This window comes from Mugil cephalus, chromosome 13 (assembly GCF_022458985.1).
Source record: "Mugil cephalus isolate CIBA_MC_2020 chromosome 13, CIBA_Mcephalus_1.1, whole genome shotgun sequence".
NCBI classification, from domain to species: Eukaryota; Metazoa; Chordata; class Actinopteri; order Mugiliformes; family Mugilidae; genus Mugil; species Mugil cephalus.
This window is the reverse complement of record NC_061782.1, coordinates 3,546,307-3,567,885: the sequence shown is the minus strand read 5'-3', so window position 1 is coordinate 3,567,885 and position 21,579 is coordinate 3,546,307. Positions and strand designations below refer to the sequence as shown.

Here is a 21,579-nt window from a genome sequence, read left to right as displayed (position 1 = left end):
TTTCTCTAAAGGAGACAAAACCTAGAAATACAAAAAAATAAAATAAATCACACGAACTAAGCAGGAAGCAGGGACGGTAATAAACTGGTACGGCAAACCTGCCGTCTCCTTCTAGGAAAAAGTTGCTTGAGTTTTTTTTTTTTTTTTTTTTTTCTCCTAATCGTGTCTGGACCTGACGAGATTCCGGGGGAACGGACCCTGTTTACCCTGGAACCAGAGCTTATTTTCTCCCTGTCAGGAACCTCCACCGTCTCTGCGCCTGGATTCATGGCTCGGGTTTAAAATGCAGCGCGTACGGCTTAAAGGACTCAGGAGAGCTGGCAGAAGTTTTTATCTGCTTAGTTTGAGGGTTTTATTTCTTTAAATCCGCCAAAATTTAACTGGAAATTTAAAACGCATCATCCTCAAAATGAATACGACGATTGAAGACACGGCATTCGAAAAGCGAGCTCAAATATCACATATTGTTAGATGGCTAGTGAAGCACATTCAGTTCGCTATAGCTATCCATGCAAAGCATAATAATGCATTAGTGGATTCAAGGGCAGAGCACTTCTTACACCTATTCCAGTTTAAAAAAAAAAGAAAAAAATCATAGAAAGGTGGAGTGAGAGGGGAGCTGTGGACGCCGACGGTTAATCTTTTGTGGCGTCAGTCCCCAGAAGGAGATTCTGCTTTCGTCCAGTTCCAACCTGATGCAAACTTGTCAGCAGTGACATTGAGTCAGAGCTTGAAAAAGAAGAATCAATGTGTAATCTCACTTCAGGTCATCATTTGTGGAGCCTAAACATTTCTATGAGTCGAGTGGAATTCTAACACACGCTGACAGATTTAACGTTTCATCTTCTTGAGTATTTTCCTGCTGAGGGTGAATTAGTGATGAGCAGCTGAGATCCCCAAGAATCGGGACATCGAGGGGATAGATAAAGGGGGAAAAAATAATGTCAGCATTGCTTGTGTGCGCAATCAACTGGATAAATGTTCCCGAAATATCCCTAAAAAACGTGAGCCGTGACCTGGGTGACCGAGCACCTCCGCAGACACATACGCTCCCAAAATACTTGAATCCTCGCAGGTTGTGGAAAATATTTGAGGGAAAAAAAAAAAAAAAAAAGTAAATCTGAACTGGAGAAAGTACACTGCTCACACAGAGAGAGCAACATGTGGACACTCCTCTACCTTTATCTCAGGGGGAGAAGTATGGTTTCTCATTTATCCTCGTTTGGCTATCCCCTTCCGACCTGTGGCTGTATTTACGCGAACGCCCATTTTATCCATGGCTTTTAATGGCATATAAAAAAATCACTTCCCCATCAAAATGCCCTCTCCTAATAGCTTTTCAGAGTTGTTTGGGAGCTGTTCGGGTTTGGTCATTAGTGGACCATGAGTGTGTGCGCTGTTGTGTGTGTGTGTGTGTGTGTGTGTGTGTGTGTGTGTGTGTGTGTGGTGTTTTGGACTGAGAGGCACTACTAGGTCGTCCTAGGTTGGATAAGGGGTTGGTTCAGGGTGTGTGTGTGTTTATTCGGGGTGATGCAATGTGTGTGTGTGAGAGGAGGGGAAGGGAGGGGAGGGGAGAGGAGGGGGAGGGGTGTCCTGCGTCCAGCCTAGTGCCCACGAGGGTGGGGTTGGTTTGGGTTTGGGAGTGTGTGTGGCGCAGCACTTAGACCAGACTGGGCCTGATGGGAATGCCAGGCCCCCACGCCACTTTCCAAATCACTAATGGAGCATCTTTGGGCTCACGCACACACACACACACACACACACACACACTCACAAACAAACATAAAGTTGTGGACAAGTGTGGAGATGCTCAGACCCGAGACAAACATTACGTAGGCTTCTGTGCTCGTGTCTGTGAATACTGTCTGTCTGTGAAGACACGCATGCATTCATAAATGTTCCACAAAATTAAAAAAAAAACAAAAAAAACAACTACTACATGCAGTGTAGCCCCGCCCGTCATCCGTCACCCTCCCCTCCCCTCCCTTCGCTCTGTTGCTTTTCACACTTCTCAATTATTTACTGGCCTTTTTGTCCTCCGCTGGTGGCCAGGCCCCAGGCGTATGTCAGGGTGAGTGTGCGTGCGTGTGTTTGTGTACGCAGAAACGAATACGGCCCGAACGCCGGTCTTTTATCGCTCGGAGACGACGTCCGTCCGCAGCCCCGTGCGCTCACGCAGGCGCTGACCAGTCACGGGACACACCCTGAGAGGAAAGAAAAAAAAAAAAACGAAGTAATGAAGTAAAGAGTGTAACACATAAACCTGCTCGTAGCTGCAGAGTGTTAAGTACCAGCCGTGAAATGAGCGTCCACGCCGTCGGCTTAACTGAGTGAGACCTGAATGCCTGCCTGGTGCAGTATGCGCGTATGCAGACATTCCTCCTGTGCAGGTGTGCATTCACAGAATTACACGTACAGTTACTCAGGTCAGCGCTGACAGATACAAGACAGGCTGCCACACTTTGTCAAACGCTGCAGAGGTGAAAGAAAAACCTCGTCGAGTCCTCTCCACGTGCAGTAAGATAGTCACTTCTGCCGGGCGGGTCTTAAAAGAAAGAACGTCCTCATTTTTTAAAAAGGGGTTAAAATGTCCCCTTTTTCTCAGCGACAGTCACGGGACGCTTTGAACTTTTCACCTGCGCGGTTGTGACACTCTGAGGGTGGACATTTGTGGCGTTTTGTGGAGATTAATGTCGTGTGAATTCCAGTTTAACTTCTCGTTTAACCTCCTGGGTCCTGAGCTTTTGTTTGCTATGCATCTTCTCCAAGGTGCTTGAGATACGTAGGACCTACGAGGTCTAAAAAGTAAGCATCGTCTTTGAACAGGAAGTAGTTTTTGGAAAAAGCAGTGTCCTCATTTGTGGACACAGGGATTATTTCACTCAATATTGTAAAGTCAAATACTGTAAAGTTACCAATATGTAACAAAATGTAAAGCTGAATCTAAATCTATCTATCTATCTATCTATCTATCTATCTATCTATCTATCTATCTATCTATCTATCTATCTATCTATCTATCTATCTATCTAATAGGATTAAATGACTGCGTGTAACTATGTCATAAATATTGTGAATATTACAGCGTTACCGTGTGTTACAATCACTTATTACTGCTGTAAATTCTAACTAGGTGTTCTCATACAGTTAATGTATGAGAACACCTTGAAAAGAATGTCATCCCTTTTTTTTTTAGCGTAGGCTTAGCGGCTTTGGAAATTCTCCGTCGAGAAATACCGACTGTGGCACTTTTTCCTTGAGATTCACTGTCATAATATATGACTCTGTAAAGATGGCAAAGTAAGCTGTACAAACAAAAACTGGCTGGGCCGAGTTTTTGCCGGGTTAACCATAGTAAATCTTTCCCGAGCAGAGGAGCCCCCTCTTCCCAAAATACTAACCATCCCTGTCTTTCCAGTGCATCTGAGCGGCGCGAACCAAAAAATGACTCCGTCGTCTGCCTTTCGGTTCCAGCCCGTGCACACCTTGTTTCTCTTGGAGGACGGAGGATTTCCTTTGGCGACGGGCAGGGGGGAGGGGCGGAGGGGCTCGGGGGTGGGTTGGTGGTGGGCCTTTTCTCTCCGGGAGCCGTCACAGTCGCCTCGCGCACTAGGCTGAATTTAAAGAGGCAGGTAAACCGGTGCTTGCTTCGTATTAACAGAGCCATATATTCAGCCTGTCGCTCTTCTCTCCGGCTCTTTTTATTTTTTCCCTCCTCTCTGCCCTTCCTCGGTTTCTCCATCTCTTAGCGTTTTTTTTTTTTTTTTCCTCCCTCCTCGGCTCGGAGAGACCGTCTGGGGGATCGATAGGGCTCTCAGGGTGCAGTGATTGCAGCTCTAATGAATCAAGCCTACAGTGTTTGTTAAGTAGACAAGGTTGTGAAGGAGCGCTGAAGGGGAGTTTGTCTTCGCGCTTTATCTCATCACGACACTCCCCGCGCTGTTTGTCTCAACTTAACGGCGGCTAAACCCTGCAACTTTCACGGGAATAATTAAATTCCTCACCTCAGAATTTGTCTGGACAATTGCTTGTGCATACTGAGCGGAGACGACTCGGAAACGTGGCCAAGTTTGCCCTTTAAGATGCAAATTATTCATCCCCGAGAACGCGCGGTATGCGAGTAGCCGTATCATGTTGCTATCTCCGCGGCACAAGCTGCCTCTATTTTTGTAATTTTCCCAGTCGACGAGCAGTTTATCACGCTCAAATCTGAAAATAACCAGTTGATATAATTATTTATTAAGCCTGCCAAAAGTTGCTGCTGCTGCTGCTGCTGCTGCTGTGCCGGAGTCCATCCTGGAATCCTCTTGTGAACTGTGCAGTAAAATCTAAAGGAAAGAAAAGATAAAAAAAAAAAATAAAAAAAAACTCCCCAAATACACCAGAGACCCACTTGAAGTTAGAGCGTTGTCTGAAAAGAAAAGGAAAGAGGGAAAAATAATAAATAAATCTTGGATTCTGGTGTTTTTGTTGCAGCTTAAACCATATCTCTCCAAGGTTGGACAGTGAGACTGTGGGAGGCTGTTGGTGTTAAAAGCAGGATAGCTTGTATTTCCTCTCCTCCTTCCTCCTCCTCCTCCTCCTCCTCCCCTCGTTCTCTCTTTCACCACAAGCAAAAGCTATGTAGGAAAAAAAAAAAAAAAAAGAGGCTTTTTATCGCTGATGGCTATTAGTCATAAATTTGTATTAAATATGTCCTCTATCGATTGGCCTTGTCGGATGAATACAATTAAAGAGCCGGCGCTGAGTGCTTCCCACCTGGGAGCGCGAGATGGAAGGATTAAAAGAGGGAAGACGACGGCGAGGAGGGAAAGTGTAAGGGTGCGAGAGAACGGGCGAATGGGAAGACGTTTTGTTCGGCTCCTCCGGTCGCAGCGTGTCCACATGTTGCCGTAAACGTGCGTGAGCGCGTGTGTGCGCGCGTGGCCGGTCAGGGTTTGGTGTGAGGCTGTTTGTGTGGTAGTGATCACGCTGTTCTTCCTCCTCCTCCTCCTCCTCCCAATAATTTAAACTGAATCGCGGGGAAGAGAAGAAAAGGCAGGAGAGCGGTGGAAACAACGAGAGAGGAAGAGAGGATGACCACCTGTATGCAGTGTTGATGGACAGATGGAGGGATGAAACCGACCGGGCGGAGGAGGGATTAGATGAGGAGAGGAAGCAAAGCGCTGTGTTTGTACAGTGTGTGTTTTTGTCTTTTAGTGTGTGTGTGTGTGTGTGTTTGTGTGTGTCTCCGGCCAGCTGAGGTGTTTGCACGACTCAGAGTGATCTCCCACTGTGGTCACTGCATCACACACACACACACACACACACACACACACTCACACACACACTGATGACTGAGTTGTGCTTGGCAGCTGTTGCAGGTCCCTGCAGATCACTCAATACACGACCGGCTTTGTGTGTGTAAATATATTTGCTAAACATATATGATGTGTGTGTGTGTGTGTGTGTGTGTGTGTGTGTGTGTGTGTGTGTGTGTGTGTGTGTGTGTCTTCAGTGACCACCGACCTCTTGCTTGTGGCGCTGAATGAAATCTGCTTCCTCTCAGCGCGTGTGTTCTTGTCTCATCAGGGATTTTAGGCGCGAGTGTGTGTACACGTGTGCGTTTTCAGGAATAAATAAAACATGGATTTATAGTAAAAATACTGACGCTTTCTGTTGAGTTCCTTGACTCAGCGTAGTAGTTTTTCTTTTTTTTTTTTTTGTTTTGGACTGAAGCCGACTGAGAATATGAACTTCTGTTATAGAAATATTTTAATCAGCCTCTGAATCGTTTTTTTTTTTATTTATTTTCTATTTTTTTCCCTACAGCGTTTGGAGCCCGCCGCACTATAATCCTCTAGATCTGAAAGTTGTGACAACCAAATCTTGCAATCACTTTAATTTAAGGCGATCCCACAGATAGCCAGCTGGCACCGTATCTGTTAGACCGCGCTGCTGCTGCTGCTGCTGCTTACAAACCACTTCAGCGATTCATTCCTCTCCGTCTCCTCTGGGATATTTCATGAACTTTCTTTTTGCATTAAATCAACTCCAGTCCGAAAGCTCTGCACCTCGTCATTGTCGCCTGTTGCCATCCAGGAAAACAACAAGCGCGTTCCGTCCCCGGTGCGTAGAGCTCCAGGGCTGAAGTTACTCGTGACTTGATGAGGGGTAGTGGTGCTTCAGCCTGAAGCCTCCAGTGCCAACGAGTCCAGATCCTGAAATAGCTGCATCTTCTCTAAGTGTTCTCCTTCAGGTAGACGCCATTCGATGAAACGCTCGAGAAACGAATCTAGTTTAAAGGCTTATCAGATGTTGCGTGGATGTCCCAACGCAAAACAAAAAAAAAAAAAATCGAACTGAAAAGTGCTGTTATTTGTGACAGATCCCTTCATGATTCCGTGCTCCACTGAGTTCAGGTATTACTGGGTGCTTCCGCCGATGGGAACGAGGCATCAGGGCGCACATCTGGATACATTTACGTTCACCCGTCATAAAGCAGTTATGAATATCAGCTAAAGCCAGTGATAAAAAAGTGCCTCGCAGTGTTGAGATTCTGGGTTCGATAAAGGATACGATCCATCAAACGTCTGCAGGAGCCCCGCGGACACAGTTGCTTCAGAATTAAACTAAAATGGCCGCATCGAATCTGATTAAGGTCGGCAATGTGCAACAGATTACGAGTTGAAAGAAAGTTTCTGCATACTGGGTTTTGAGAAGAAGTCCTCAAGCTGAGTCACTCAGTATATGTGTGTGTGTGTGTGTGTGTGTATGTGTGTGTGTGTGTGTGTGTGTGAAGACCAAATTTCCTCTTTCAAACCAGAGTCTCTCTCTCTCTGCTTATAAGTGCTGTAATTTGGATGCTCTGTAATTTCACCATGGTGGTTTAGGGTTAAGTGGAGGCTGTCCCTGCCATCATGAGTACCGGCCTTCCAAATGGACACACACACACACACACACACACACACACACACACACACACACACACACTGGATCGTTGCAGCGTGCTTGGATGCTTCTACAAAGGCCGGTCCATTTAATTACATTTATAAACACAGTTTAAGGGCCCGGGCTGTATCATTAGAACAGACTTTATGAGATACATTACTCTGTGTGTGCGTGCGTGTGTGTGTGTGTGTTTGCATGCGCCACAAACAGAGAGAAAAGGAGACTTTGTCACATGGCAGCTATGATGGGTGGTTGGATGGACACACACACACACACACACACACACACACACACACACATAAGTAGACTGGAGAGTTGCAGATAGCACAGTCTGTAGCTCAGCATGGGTTCCAAACACAGAGACAGAAGGTATTGATATACCCCCCCCTCCCAACACACTCACACACAAACACACACACACACGTACACACACACAATCACAAACACACACACACTCACACACATAGGGACAGACGGTATTGATATTTTTGCTCATCAACCTAGAGTGTATGGCTGTTAAGCGGGACCATAATGACACACACACACACACACTCTAGTGCACATCCATGCACACAGACACACACACATCGCAGCATGTAATCAGACAGGCTCAATAAGTCATTGTTGTTTTTGGTAATTCAAATTCGTTCACAGCTCTTTCTTCCATAAAACACCAGATCATTATCATCAGGCCTGGAGATTTCTATTTGCAAATGTTTGGAGCTATTTTAAGTTCAGCTAAAGGCTTCTCTCTCTCTTTTTTTTATTTATTTTTTATTTGGTGTTTGTGATGTTCACCTTGGTTAAATATCTGGCAACTTCATTGCCTTCCTTTGAAGACGGAAGAAAAGAAAACGCTGTTTATTTTTTCATTTTCCGGAGATTTACTTTGAGAAACTTTTCATTCATAACACTCGCCTGTTATTTATCGACCGCGCCGAGACGCTGCCGAGTGCACGCGAGTGTAAGTAAGGTTGGGAAAACTGTTCAGTCACAGAGTCGTAGATCCACGAGCTCAAATGTGACCGTGGCCAATTACCGCATTTATTTTTCGACAAAACAAGCGATGAGATGAAAAAGGGCGATGACAGACGAATGGCGGTAAACGGAATCACGCGCTAGATCGTGCCACATGTTGGTGAACGCACTCTGGATGGATGCAAACCATCGCGGCCCCGGATGAAGATAAATAACTAGACCCCTCGGTTTTCCGTGCAAACGTTGCGTTCTAAATGTGATCATAATGAGATGGGCCGACACTGGCATGCATTTAAGCACACGCCGTGATTATGATTAGCAAACATGCAGTAAACTTCCTGAGAAAAGCATCTTGAAGACATCTTGCGACCGCAGTAGTGGGCCATGAGGGTTCAGTGCGCTTCGAACTAACCGGAACACATCGAGATGTCATCTGAGAATGTCTCGAGGTGGAAAAAAGTGTCTCCGAGTGGCTTTGTTCAGCAGCAAGTCGAGAATCTTTCCCTGTTGCATTCCTCCGCCTCCTTAATCCCCCTCCAAGAACTCTGTGAATTATGACCATCTATATATCTCGAGTATTTGTAGCTTTCAGCTATTCAATCGCACAATTGGGTTGCTGCAAGAATTCTTGGTGTTGCCCTTGGTTTTTTTTTTTACACGTGAAAAGTGACAGGTCCCTGAACACTTACTGCAGATGAGGTCAAAGCACAGCTATGCTGAACCTCTCGGTCACCTGTGTGTTTATCCAGCTGGTCCTGTTCTGCAAAGAAAAGAGAAGGGGAAGAAAAAAGAAAAAAAAAAGATGTAGACGGATGCTTCCCAGGCCGGCGGATGCAAACACTGCTGAACATTTGTGGAACGCAAGAAACCAAGTCAGTTCATTTGTCAGAGAAGTCGAAGGAGTCCAGTCCTCGGGCGCTTTTCAAAGGCGATTCCGGTGTGACTGCTAGATGAGGCGCACTGATCCCTACTCTTTATTCATGCGCCGTAAAGGTGGTTATTGTTGTATGTCCGCCCCCTCCTATGATTACAGAACTGTCCTTTGCATCAGAATTGGCGCACTTTCCTTGCAGCATCAGTGTTTGAGGGGAGTTGCTTTGATCTGGCCGGTAATGGAGGCTTATTTCCTTCCGGAGCGGAGAGCGCTGCCTTTCTGAGCAATTTCAGCCGTGTTGTTGTTTGACTGCGTCGCTCCTCTCGGCGAGCAGACAGGACACCAGCTGCCACTGTTTGCATTCCAATCGTTTGCCGTCCAGTTAGTAAGAAATCTTGAGCGTGGAGGGGAAAATAATTGGGGGGAGAGGAGGACTGTGCACATCCCTTCCCCACTGGACCGCACAGGGAGTTGCCACAGGATTTGACTCGATGCGTCGGTTTGGACGTTTATGATGCCAGAAGAGCAATTACAGGAATTTGGTGACAGTGTAATAGTTCTTTGTTGTTCGTTGTCGTCCCCGGGTTTCAGCTTGCGTCGTTTAGACGAACCCACGTGGGTTTCCTTTATGAGCCCGGCGGTCACTGGGTGGATCTGGAGGGCGAGAAGACGCAGATGAAAAGACGAAAAAGAGACGTAATTAGGGCAACGAGATTTTCACATGACAACAATGATATGGTTAAGTGCTTTTGGGAAGTACAACAGACTGTAAGAATCAGCAAAGCCACAACTGTTGCACTTTAGCGGTGCAAGATGACGGGGGGAGGGAGGAGAGACGGGGGGGGGGGAGGGAGGGAGGGAGGCTGGGGTATGACTGATGAGTCGATAATGTCCATGTCCTGCAGAAGCCATTTGAAAATCATTTTCTCCGGTATGGTTTGCTCCCCAAGTCACAAAAGAGTTTTCCTTCAAGTAGGGCAGTCTATCAATTACTGCGGGTACGTGAGTGCTGATCAGCCAGCAGTCGTATGCATGTCACTGAAAGTGTACGTGGATTATAAGAGAGGGACATTAAAGTAATTCAATGCATGTTATTGTTACTGTCGATGGCAGCATGTTAGTTAAGGAACAGCATCTTAGTGGGATATCGTTCCATTTTGCTGAGAAAAGAAGAATTTAATTGTTGGTTGAGATCAGGCTATGTACTGAATACCAGTACGTTATGATATGTTTAATATACCAGGACACCTGTTTATCTGATTAAACAGCGTTCATAACTCTACGCTGTGACTCTGTTAGGGTAGACGGTCGTGCTACTATTGACATTACAGACGCAGCAGTGTCTAACACGGGGCCATGCAAACCTGTTTAACTACTGGTGTGGGATTATTCTACAATATTTACTCATCATGGCAGTAAAATAGTCCATCCTTAGTCAATCTGCTGCGTTAATTCCTCTCTCAACCAGTAGAACATGTTGTGAACATGTGATTATGCATGAAAAAAAATATATATATACCAAGATACCGTCAGAATTTAGAAAAACGCCATGTGGTCATAACGCCCAGCCCTAGATTGAGATTTCTCATTTAATTCAGTACATTTCACTCTTTTCTTTTCTCCAAAGCGTGACTTACCCTTCAGTTATTTGCTTTCTTTCGAGCTCTCTTCAGTTTTAAAAACAAATGAACACACTCTATAAGACGGCGTGTTGCTCGTCGACGCGCCGTTAAACAACTAAAGCTCCTGTGAAATGTCCAGGTATCCGTTTAAGGTGAAACGGGTGGGTGGGTGGGTGGGTGAGTGGGTGGGAGATCGGGGGCGAGCGGCGATGCCAGATGTAAATATAAGCAGCAGATCCTGAAAGCCTGAGGCTCAGATAGAAATCCCAAATTGTATTAAGGGACATTGTCCCTCTCTCCCAGTATGCGTACCTAATCCTGTTTTAGCGATGTTCCATTACCTCAATTACTATCATCTCACCCAGAGGTGGACCCAGCCAAGGACACTACCAGACGACTACCTACCGGTGGGTGAAAACACAGGGGGCGGGGGGGAGAGGATGGGGGAAGGAGACAGTGTTATATGGCACAAAAAAAGTAAGATCGTGCAGAGGAAATGGAACACAGGAGGGCGGAGAGGGGGAAGGAAAGTCATGGGGAGAAATAAATTGTAATTGATAGAGTGTAAAAGAATTTAGAGACCCCTATAATTCATACAAGGCCGGTAAAATAGTTGTAGGTTTGTCTTAGCTCTTAGCCAAGACCTGGCATCCATTTTTTTTTTTTTTTTTGTTCCCAGCTGGCAGGGGAGGGATGTAATGGTGGCAGTCCAGCTAATTTAGAGGACAGAATGACTGGCTGAGGAACAGACAGCTACACAGGCTGACGTTCTGAGGTACATTCATTAAAAACGATTTTACAGTCGGAACGCGGTGAAAAAAAAAAAACTTTCTTTAAATGTTTAAACGGCCACGTGCAGCACGGACGCATTTATGTTTGCAGACATTAACCGCTTTGTATCTAAAAAACGAATCTAAAATGACGTCACGTAAATAGAACAGTTTATACTCTGTTAGAAGGAGCTGATCTTTGGACTAACCACATGTTATCACACCAATGAACGAATAGAGGCCTCACACTTTCTATCAGTTACTCTTTGTGTAGAGCATCTGATAAACTTTGATACTTTAGTCATTGGAGGTGATGTAGTAACAAAAGTAACACAGTGGAAAGTAACTAAACTATTGAGTTGTGGCAACACAACAAACCTTGTGAAACACGATCTCAGGTTAAACCACAACAATATGAGGCATTTATGATGAGGAGGACAGAAGAGGAGAGAACAGAGTCACAATTAAGTTTCATTTTATAGTAGTTCTTAATAGTTAAACAATCATTTATTTTAATGCTCTCATTATTTTACTTCTTTCGTTTTTTTATTGTTTGAGAAATTGTGTCTGTTTGATTTTTCTGTTGTTGTCTTATCTCGGCTTTATAGTAAACGAGGCCACTACCTCAATATACTTCAGACTTAAATAATAAATAACTCACTTTATGAAGCTATGGTTTGAAATAAACTACTTTACCAGAAACATTAGGGTGAATTTACACAAAGTATCGGATCAGTATCGCCGATATCAGCCTGAATTTTACTTTGTATCGGATTGGAAAGGAAATCGGTGGCATCGAACATCACTAGTACTTCGTGTGATTGGAAAGAAAACGATAAATAGTGAAATGAGATAAAAGTGTTTTGAATCATTTTTTAAGAAACGTGTTTGAAGCTTCCAGTGCGTTTTGGCCTGAATGAATGAATCCCTGTTTTTCTGGACGTACGCTGCGTCTCCTCGGCGTCGGGGCACTGGCTTTACTTCAGGCTCTTTGGTAGCCGTTGGATCAGAGTGCTACGCTTCCTTTAGAGGAGGATGGATCGAGCCACGGGAACTTGCAGCACACACACACACACACACACACACACACACACACAGTCTCCCTCTTTCCCTCCCTCTTATACTCACACAAAGGAGCCGTGAAACATGAGCCAAGCAGCCTTACTGCCTCCCTCTCCCATCTAGCACCACATAAGTGTCCAGGCAATGCCCTTGGCTTAATAGGGCTTAATGCCTGTGCTTGTCACTGTAGCATGGCTGGTATTGAGTGTTAGGACGTTTCTGAAACGGTGCGTGTGTGTGTTCTCTGGAGTCTCACTAGTGGCTGCACAGCTTTGACATTTACTCCAGGTAAAGAACCGGATGCTATTATTTACCCCTATCTGCCCTCCCTCCCTCCCTCCCTCCCTCCCTCCTTTCCTCCCACACTTTCTCTGCCTCCCTCTGTACCAAAAACTTTAAAGTTGTCGGAGGTATTTGTCACCTTTACCTAAACTTAAGCCGGTGGGGATTACTTCTATCTCATCTCTTTATTTCCCTTCCTCTGACTCTATCCGTCTTCATCTCCCGGTCTCCATTCCGCTTTCTCACTTCATTTTTCTACCTCAGAGTGGTGGAGAGTTTGCCTAATGAAGTGGCTGATGGGAGTATATTACAGGGAGACAGAGTGGAGCGGGCGCCTACTCTAAAATCCATTAACCTTACAGTTTCAATCAGCGTGCAGACAAGTCTGAGCTACAAGTCAAAAAGGAGAGAATTAGCTAAAGAGTTACACAGTTGAGCCTTGCTCTTATTTTGTTTAATATTGTGCCCACATTTTTGACTGAAAACTAAAAGTCTTCATTATTTTTGCGCTTTGAACACCACGCAGTCCTATAGAAGCTCAATGGCCTTCTTTTTCCAGTATTACACACCAAAGATATTACACTTATTGTGGGCTTAATTCTATTATAATCCACCAAATCTGCTGTCAGGGTCCAGTGCTACGGTTCATCAATCAGAGGTGGAGGGAGGAAGAAAAGGGGGAGTAAATAAATAAAGCCTCTCCGGTCCTGATAATGCAAATGATATTCACAGGTTAGATCTGTTGCAGGTGCCCACAATTAGTGGTAATTTGTGCCAATTTCAATGATTCATAATTTAGCTGATTTCCGAGTGGCTGGTCATACGGGATGAGTGTGTTTATGCATACGGAAAAAGAAGAAGCAGAGGGAAAGAAAAAAAAAAGTGAAGGAAGAGAATCTGCTACGACTGTTCTTTCAGTTCAGTTCGATAGCTTGATGGAAACCGTGGCTCTTTGAAGCGGGCTCCCTCTCACACACGTTTTCTCCTTATAGATATTTTACAAAGCAGTTTTATTTGGAATTCGAGGCACATTTCCAGTGTCCCACATAAACGCTTCCACACAATCTATAACATCCTTTTAGTATCACTGCTAATTTGGTCTGTTGCCAATTAGCACCTGATAAGTCCCAGTTTTGTGTGTATTTTTACAGCCCACGTAACCTGTTTACAGACTTTGTAATTTATTATTCACGACAGAGCAAAGGAGCTTTTAACCTATAATATATTTATACATTTGAGAGAAGTGGCCTCAGTGTTGCGACTTGAGATAATATTAAATGCTTCATTTTTTTTTTATTTGTGTTGTTTTTGCGGTTTCAATTCTTTAAATGACTGTGTTTGCTTCACATCATTTTTGGTAGCGCACGGTTCAAAAGCAGAAAGAAGTCATTTTTGTGATATTGTGGCTGTCGGTTTGCAGCTATCCTGATGTACCTGCTGCACTCTCTGTGTTAAGCATATGTCTGGAACGATCACATTTCCACACTGATTGCAGAAAGTGAATTATTTAGTGTGGGAAAAACTGACAAAAGTGTTCCCGACATTCAAACGTCCAAACCGCTTGTTTCTGCTGCAGATCCCCTGGACTTGCACATGCACCCAGACTGCGCGGTGCTTCGTAGCGGAGGGCTCTGGGCGGTGGCGGTGACGGGGGTTCGTTTGTCATCTAATCTTGTAAACGAGCTGACGGCCGTCCGTTCGGTCCACTAATAAGATTACACATGCATTGCGGGTCCCGCCACAGGTCACTGTCGCCGAGGCCACTCAAAGACAATTATTGCTCTGTATCTTCCTCTCATCGCCGTCTCAAAGTGACTCCGCGTGCTTCACCGAGGGAAGGAGCTAGATGTTTCTGCACCGCTCCTGTTTTACTTTCCTCAGGCGACCGATGTGTTTTGTTGTGTGTGTGTGTGTGTTTGTGTGAATTAAGCGTGTATGTTCTGTCGCCTGTTGGGTGACAGCTGTTGTTAGAAGTGTCGGAAGTACGGCGCGAGAGTGTGACTCATGAACGCGGTGCACAAACTTGGCTACGTTTGAGTTTTGTGCTTTATTTGCTGTCGTTTTAAATATTTTTATTAGCTTCAGAAATTCTGGGTCATCAGTTAATATATTTTTAAGATGCTGTTGCCACAGAAACGGGGAATGTGTAATTTAAAGGTTTGGAGGGTTCTTCTGTGTTGTCTCTCCTGTGTGTTTCTGGGAGTGTGTGTGTGTGTATTTGTCAGCGAGCCTCTGTTTTGGTAGATCAGTGGGAAGTGGTAGTCCACTGGGATAGCCCTGTTTCTTTGTTCTCCTGCTGACAATAGAGGACTCACAGTCAGTCTAAAGGGAGAAATTATGTCCCAGAGCAGTCTGGGAGAAAAAAGAGGCGCACACACACACACACACACACACACACTACTTCTCACATGGTACTCATGTGGGGCATGACCTCAATAAGAGCTACTGTTGTATTTGCAAAACCCCTCAACACCATGTGCCGACAACTTTTAAAAAAACTGTAACAATTAGGCCTAAGGTTCATATAAAAGATTGGTTCATCATGCACTTCCTTCTGTACACAGCACCGTTTGTAGACATTTTTCTAAAATAAAGACTCCCTAACCTTCTTCTCAAGGCAGTCGGGTGATTTTTAAAGGTGTTCAATAAAATTTTCAGGTATTCTTTTTCCTGACCCGGTTGTTTTTCCTCTTTTGTCTCGACAGGTAAGGAGGAACCGACCACCTATACCTGCACTACATGTAAGCAGTCGTATGGCAGCGCCTGGTTCTTGCTGCAGCACGCTCAGAACACCCACGGCTTCCGTATCTACCTGGAAAGTGAACACGGCAGTCCTCTCACCCCGCGCATGGGGGGGCCCTCGTCCCTCGGCGGAGGCGCGGACTGCCCCTCTCAGCCCCCGCTTCACGGCCTCCACCTGCCTCCCGACGCAAGCCCCTTCAACCTCCTTCGCATCCCCGGCTCGGGCTCAGGTGGAAGGGACAGTGTCGGAGTGGGCAGCTCTATTGGCGCCGGTGGTCCCGCTGGTGGGGGCCATCATCAACGCTTCCCTCCGACGCCGCCCCTCTTCAGCCCCCCTCCGAGGAACCACCTGGACCCTCACCACCTGAGCCCAGAGGAGCTGGCGCTGGCAGCCCACCACCCGAGTGCCTTTGACAGGGTGCTGCGCCTCAATCCTCCTCTGCCTCTGGACCCCCCTCCAACAATGGACTTCTCAAGGCGGCTACGGGAACTGGCGGGCAACACCTCAGGGTCCACTCCCCCGCTGTCCCCCAGCCGGCCCAGCCCGATGCAGCGCTTACTCCAGCCATTCCAGACCGGAGGAGGAAGCGGAGGCACAGGAGGCGCCGGGGGCAGCAAACCTCCATATCTCGCCACTCCGCCGCCCCTCACAGGCTCCATGCAGTCACCCGTGGGCTCCCAAACCACTCCTACGACCCCCCTCCCCTCGGCAGGGACGACGCCCTCCTCCGCCGCGCAGTTGAAATCAAAGTGTTGCGAGTTTTGCGGCAAAGCTTTCAAGTTCCAGAGTAATTTAATAGTGCACCGGCGCAGCCACACAGGAGAAAAGCCGTACAAATGCCACTTGTGCGACCACGCTTGTACACAAGCTAGCAAACTGAAACGCCACATGAAGACGCACATGCACAAATCCTCCTCGCCAAATGCGGGCAAGTCTGAAGACGGGCTCTCGGCAGCATCTTCTCCCGAGCCTGGCACCAGCGAGCACCTGGGCAGCGCCAGCAACGCCCTCAAGTCGGTGGTGGCCAAGCTTAAAAGCGAGAATAACCGCATGCTACGAGAAAACGGGGAGGAGGAGGAGGAAGAGGAGGAGGAGGAGGAAGAGGAGGAGGAGGAAGAAGAAGAGGAGGAAGAGGAGGAGGAGGAGGTAGAAGAGGAGGAGGAGCAGAATGGGGAGAGGGCAGCCAGGAGAACCAACAACAGCTATCACTTCGGCTTGAACCTCGAAGCGGCACGTCAGCATGAGAACAACGGCGGCATCGGAAGCCGCCTGGGAGGAGTGGCCGATGAGGTGTCCATCCCTCGCTCGCTGCCCGAGGTGATGCAGGGCATGGGCCTGGCCGCTAGCATGCAGCACTTCAGCGAAGCCCTCAACGCGCACAAACGGAACGCCATGGCCCAGGAGAACCACCTGCACCATCATCTCAGTCGAGACCATCGCCACAGTCGCGAGATATGCGACGGAGACTCGGTGTTGGAAACGGACCGCGGCGAGGAGGGCTCCGTCTCGACGGTCAACGGGCGGGGGGCGTCCCCCAACGAGTCCGCCTCTGTCGGCCTCTCCAAGAAACTCCTCCTGGGCAGCCCCAGTCCGCTCAGTCCTTTTACGAAACGCATCAAGATGGAGAAGGAATTTGACCTGCCCACTCCCACAATCCCTAACACTGAGAACGTCTACTCCCAGTGGCTGGCCGGCTACGCCGCCTCCCGACAACTCAAGGACCCTTTTCTGAACTTCGGGGATTCCAGACAATCGCCCTTTGCGTCTTCGTCCGAGCATTCGTCAGAGAACGGCAGCCTGCGTTTCTCGACTCCTCCGGGGGAACTGGATGGCGGGATGTCGGGCCGCAGTGGCACGGGCAGCGGGGGCAGCACACCGCACCTCGGGGGTCCCGGACGGCCAAGCTCCAAGGACGGCCGCAGGAGTGATACTTGTGAGTTTTGCGGCAAGGTGTTCAAGAACTGCAGTAACCTGACAGTGCACCGGCGCAGCCACACAGGGGAGAGACCGTACAAGTGTGAGCTGTGCAATTACGCGTGTGCCCAGAGCTCCAAACTTACTCGCCACATGAAGACCCACGGTCAGGTGGGCAAAGACGTGTACAAGTGTGAAATTTGTCAGATGCCCTTCAGTGTCTACAGCACCTTGGAGAAACACATGAAAAAATGGCACAGTGACCGTCCTTTGAGTACCGAGATAAAGTCAGAGTAGAAGGCCGAACAATGGGACCTTTTCCCCCGCAGCTACGTCCGTCAACAGTCCCCTGTTTATTCCCGGCCCCTTGTAGATTTGCCCCAATCCCAACACTCCACTTTCGCCAATCGGGTGGAAGCTTAAGACCATGTGCTCTGCACCAGCACACCCCGTTTCCATTACCCATCGAATGCATGATCTGTATCGGGGCAATACTCTTGCATTGACGCAAAACTTCGAGCCTTTCTCTTGTGCAATAATTTACATGTTGTGTACTATTTTCTTTTTTGAGTTTTCCTTTTCCATTTTTAAGAATTAGTCAGCATGCATAGTATGTTTTTGCTAATCAAAAAAAACACAAAAAAAAAACAAAGAAAAAGAAAAGAACTTGTCCCTGGTTGGTTAGTTGTTGAGTAAATGTGTTGCTGTTTTTCTCTTGTTCAGTTTTTTTTCTTTTTATTCTTCAAAAAGAGAAAAGATAGAAAGATACATCCATGCTGCATACATTCTGTAACACATATCATGTACAGTTTTGTTTCGTAACATGGAAACTGATCAGTTTTTGACTTGACCCTCTTCCTACGACCCTGGAAATGCACTTATCCTGATCTTTCTAAAAGACGCCATGTACACACAGGGTTTAAAAAGGAAAATCATACATTGGCTCGATGACTAAACTGAAAGTGATGACAGCCTTCAAATTTCTTTCGAAAAGACAAGAAGACAAGGGTGTGCTAAGAATTCAATTTGTACTATCATTTGGTAGAATGAAAAAGAGTGCCTTTGATATTCCAAGACTGCATTGGCCATAATCTTATCCGGTAAATGTTTCGGGTCACGCTAAGTAAAGCTAGAAGGTTTAAGCCACCCAGGAAAGGTCCTTGCATCAAGTACCTGACTGCTCAACTGGACTGTGACAACCCATGATGAAAGATCAGAGAGTTATTCTTAATCATCCTTTAGCTACCTATTACATGTTAAATAGGCTATCTTTAATATGTGGATTTCATGGCAAGCATGGTACAAGCAGTATTGTGTATATCTGAATTATTTGTGGTTTTGTTTCTGGTAAGGAGGTACTTTTGGGACGAAGGTAATCTGTAATGTACAATCCTGAACTTGAGGGATACGGCGCATGGCTGAGAAGTGTCATGCATCCGCGTTAGCACAAACCTACAGCGCTGCTTCAATACGTCAGTGTGTGGAACAATGCATAAAGTAATATATGAGCTCCCAAAGGGGTGACTTTATCTGAGATCATTGAGAGAAATTAAAAAAATTAAAAAAAAAAAAAAAAACTAGAAGCTAGACAGACAGAAAGCTACACAGAACTGGAAGCTACGTACGTCTTATTACGGGGATCAGAGGCAATTGTCTTTCACTTTACATTTCTAGTATCAAAACAGGGTCATTAAGTGTGAATTGCAAAAAAAGAAATAAATAAAAAAAACTATATGGTATGTGTACACTAGGGCTCTTAAAAGTAAAAAATAAAATGCGATAATTTTAATCAGTATGCATAGGCTAATCCAGGGCACCTTTTTATTTCTTTTCTTTTTTCTTTTCTTTTTTTTTTTGCTGTCGCTTTTTTAACCCAGAACATGAGATTTCTGTTCCGTGAGTTTCGTTGAAGCTGTTCATGATCTAGCACTTGTCACTCTGCCTGAGAGTACCACTGTCCCACACTGATTTGGTGCATGGGTTGAGTCTAAAAAGCTTAAAAAAGATTTGTCATTCGCAGGACACGAAGTGCACTGTTTCCATTTTCCCAGTTTACACGTTTCATGCCGAGGGAAAAAAAAACAAAAAAAAAACACCTTATTGCCGTCAAACGACGACGGCTCCGTTATTAAATGCAGTAAAAAGACGAGACACACAATCTGTTGCCAGCATTTCCAGCCTTGCGGCCCTTGACCTCTGAACCTTTCACCATTTCACCTTTGACCGTTTTGTCAATTTGTTCACAACTAGAAAAACCCCCCCAGAACTTAGCCTGGGCCTGAAGATTCACCCTCAGCCAGCAGGGTCTGTACATGAAAAGGTTTGCAGTGATTTACATGAGCAACCAGTTCCCGATGTTCCAAGGTAACATCCACGTTATTTCATCGCTGCTGAGTCTGAATAATCTACAGACCTTACTGGCTCTAATCCTGTCGCCTCCACCACGAGAATCCGTTTTTTTGTACAAATCTTCCTTTAATTATAAATATCAAAAGTTGTTTTGTTTTTTTTTGTTTTTTTGGAAATAACACTTTACCATCTTCTAGGGGAGACTGTATTTAAGTTTCATTGTCGTTTTCCTCAGCGTCTTGGTGTTCGAGACTCTGATCACAGTATATATGACATTGACGTTAAAACAAACACACAAAAAACAAACTCTGTGATGTTTTTTTTTTTTGTTTTTTTTCTTTTGGATTTTTTTGCCTTGGCTCTTCACAGCTCTTCAGGTTGAAATACAATTTGCATTGGGGAAAGGATTAAGATTATATATGAATATATAATAAAGAACTTAAAATATAGGAAAATGCACACTCATGTCGATTCCTATGCTTAAACACATTTATGGTCTACTTTTTCTGTATTTCTAGAATTGTATTTGAATTCAATGTTCACTTAGAGTAGGCACTATAGTATTTATATTGAGGCTCGTATTTTTAACTGTTGCTTGTTCTCTCTAAAGGTATTTACCATACCTTCTTTTGGTAGTGGAAAAAAAAAAAATCCCAAGCTGCCACGGTATATTTTTTTAATTTGGCAGGATAATATAGTGCGAATCATTTGTATGTTTAAAGAAATAAAAGATAAAAAAAAAATAAATAAAACAAAACAAAAATGAAAAAAAAAAAAACATAAAAAAGCAGCTAAAGTATGTGGCATTGGGAGGCGCCGCGGGGCCATCAGATGGCCGCCGCTCTGTTTCCTGTCCACAGAGGTGGTTGTACATATCTTCTTTGGTTTTTGGTTCGGACCTCCTTCCCCCCACCTCCCCCACCCGCCCACCCCTCCCTCCCTCCCTCCCTCCCACCCTGCTGCCATTCTTGTATGCAGTAATGCAAGCTGACGTCGGCCTGTTCTGTTGTGTGCTTCTGTCTCTCACCCCTCCCACCTGACTACATTCCAACATTAAGACGAGAGGAGGGGGGGGTAAAAACCTAAAAGAGTTAAAAAAAAAATTAAAAAAAACGTCATATGCAGTACAAGGATTAAAAAAAACTTCAAAATAAATACATTTAAAAGGAAATTAAATGTTTTGCAGTTTTTTTTTTTTGGTTTGTTTGTTGTTTTTTTTGTTTATTATTATTATTTTTTTTCATTGCCAAATACTAAATGGTGCTTTATATTTAGATTGGGTATACTTTCATATGCAAAGCATATTTAAAAATGACCCGGGGGGATGCGGAGAAGCCTGCTTGAGTTGAGACTTTTTTGTAAATGGCAATGCGGAATATTTTGTTATCAGCCTTTTCTATTCCTGTTCTGAGAGCTGTTTGTTGTAACTTGAACTTGAACTTTATCTTTTACTATGGGAGTTACTATTTATTATTACCAATATGCTCTGTTCAAAACGGAGACACGGAATGGAATTCTTTTTATTTGATCTTTGGTTTTTATTTTATTTTGGTTACGATATGTTGTTTTGTTTTTGTTTTTTTTTTTGTTTTGTAATGGTGGCCGATGGTCATTGGACAAACCGAGCTCTTTAATTTCTGTTGTACTTGTTTGGGGTCTCTGTTCAGTTGTATTGGGAAAACCACTGTCTGTGTTTTCTGGCAGATGTCTGCATAATCCTGTTCACACACCCATTTTGTCCCTTTATTGAAAAACAATTAATAAAAAAAAATGAAAGTATACTGGGACCTGTTGCTTATGTCCGTGAGTGTGTGAGTGACGTGTGGATGTTTTCTCGTTGAACCCGGTGAACCCGCGGCCTCGCTCTATACAGTCTGCGGCTCGTGAGTGTGTGTCTGTGTGTCGTGGGGGTGTGGCGAGGTAGAGACGCTGTGGCATCCTATCGGCCCGGCTCTCTGTAGTGTGTATGCACCTCGCTGTTGTCACTATCTCAGAGCACATGTGTGCATTGTGCATGTCACTCCTCAAAGTACAGAGCAGCCTGTATCTGGTGCT

At 45.3% G+C, this 21,579-nt stretch overlaps 1 protein-coding gene across 3 annotated transcripts in view; it reads left to right on the top strand.

Moving 5' to 3' along the window:
- The window catches only part of bcl11aa (BAF chromatin remodeling complex subunit BCL11A a), a 54,636-nt gene extending 33,333 nt beyond the window's left edge, over positions 1-21,303 (top strand). For all 3 annotated transcript variants that reach the window (XM_047602681.1, XM_047602680.1, XM_047602679.1), the window contains one exon: positions 15,224-21,303. In XM_047602681.1, the coding sequence (XP_047458637.1) occupies positions 15,224-17,472 (2,249 nt within the window). In that variant the 3' untranslated portion in view covers positions 17,473-21,303. The remainder of the gene's footprint in view (positions 1-15,223) is intronic.
- The last annotated feature ends 276 nt before the right edge of the window (positions 21,304-21,579 follow it).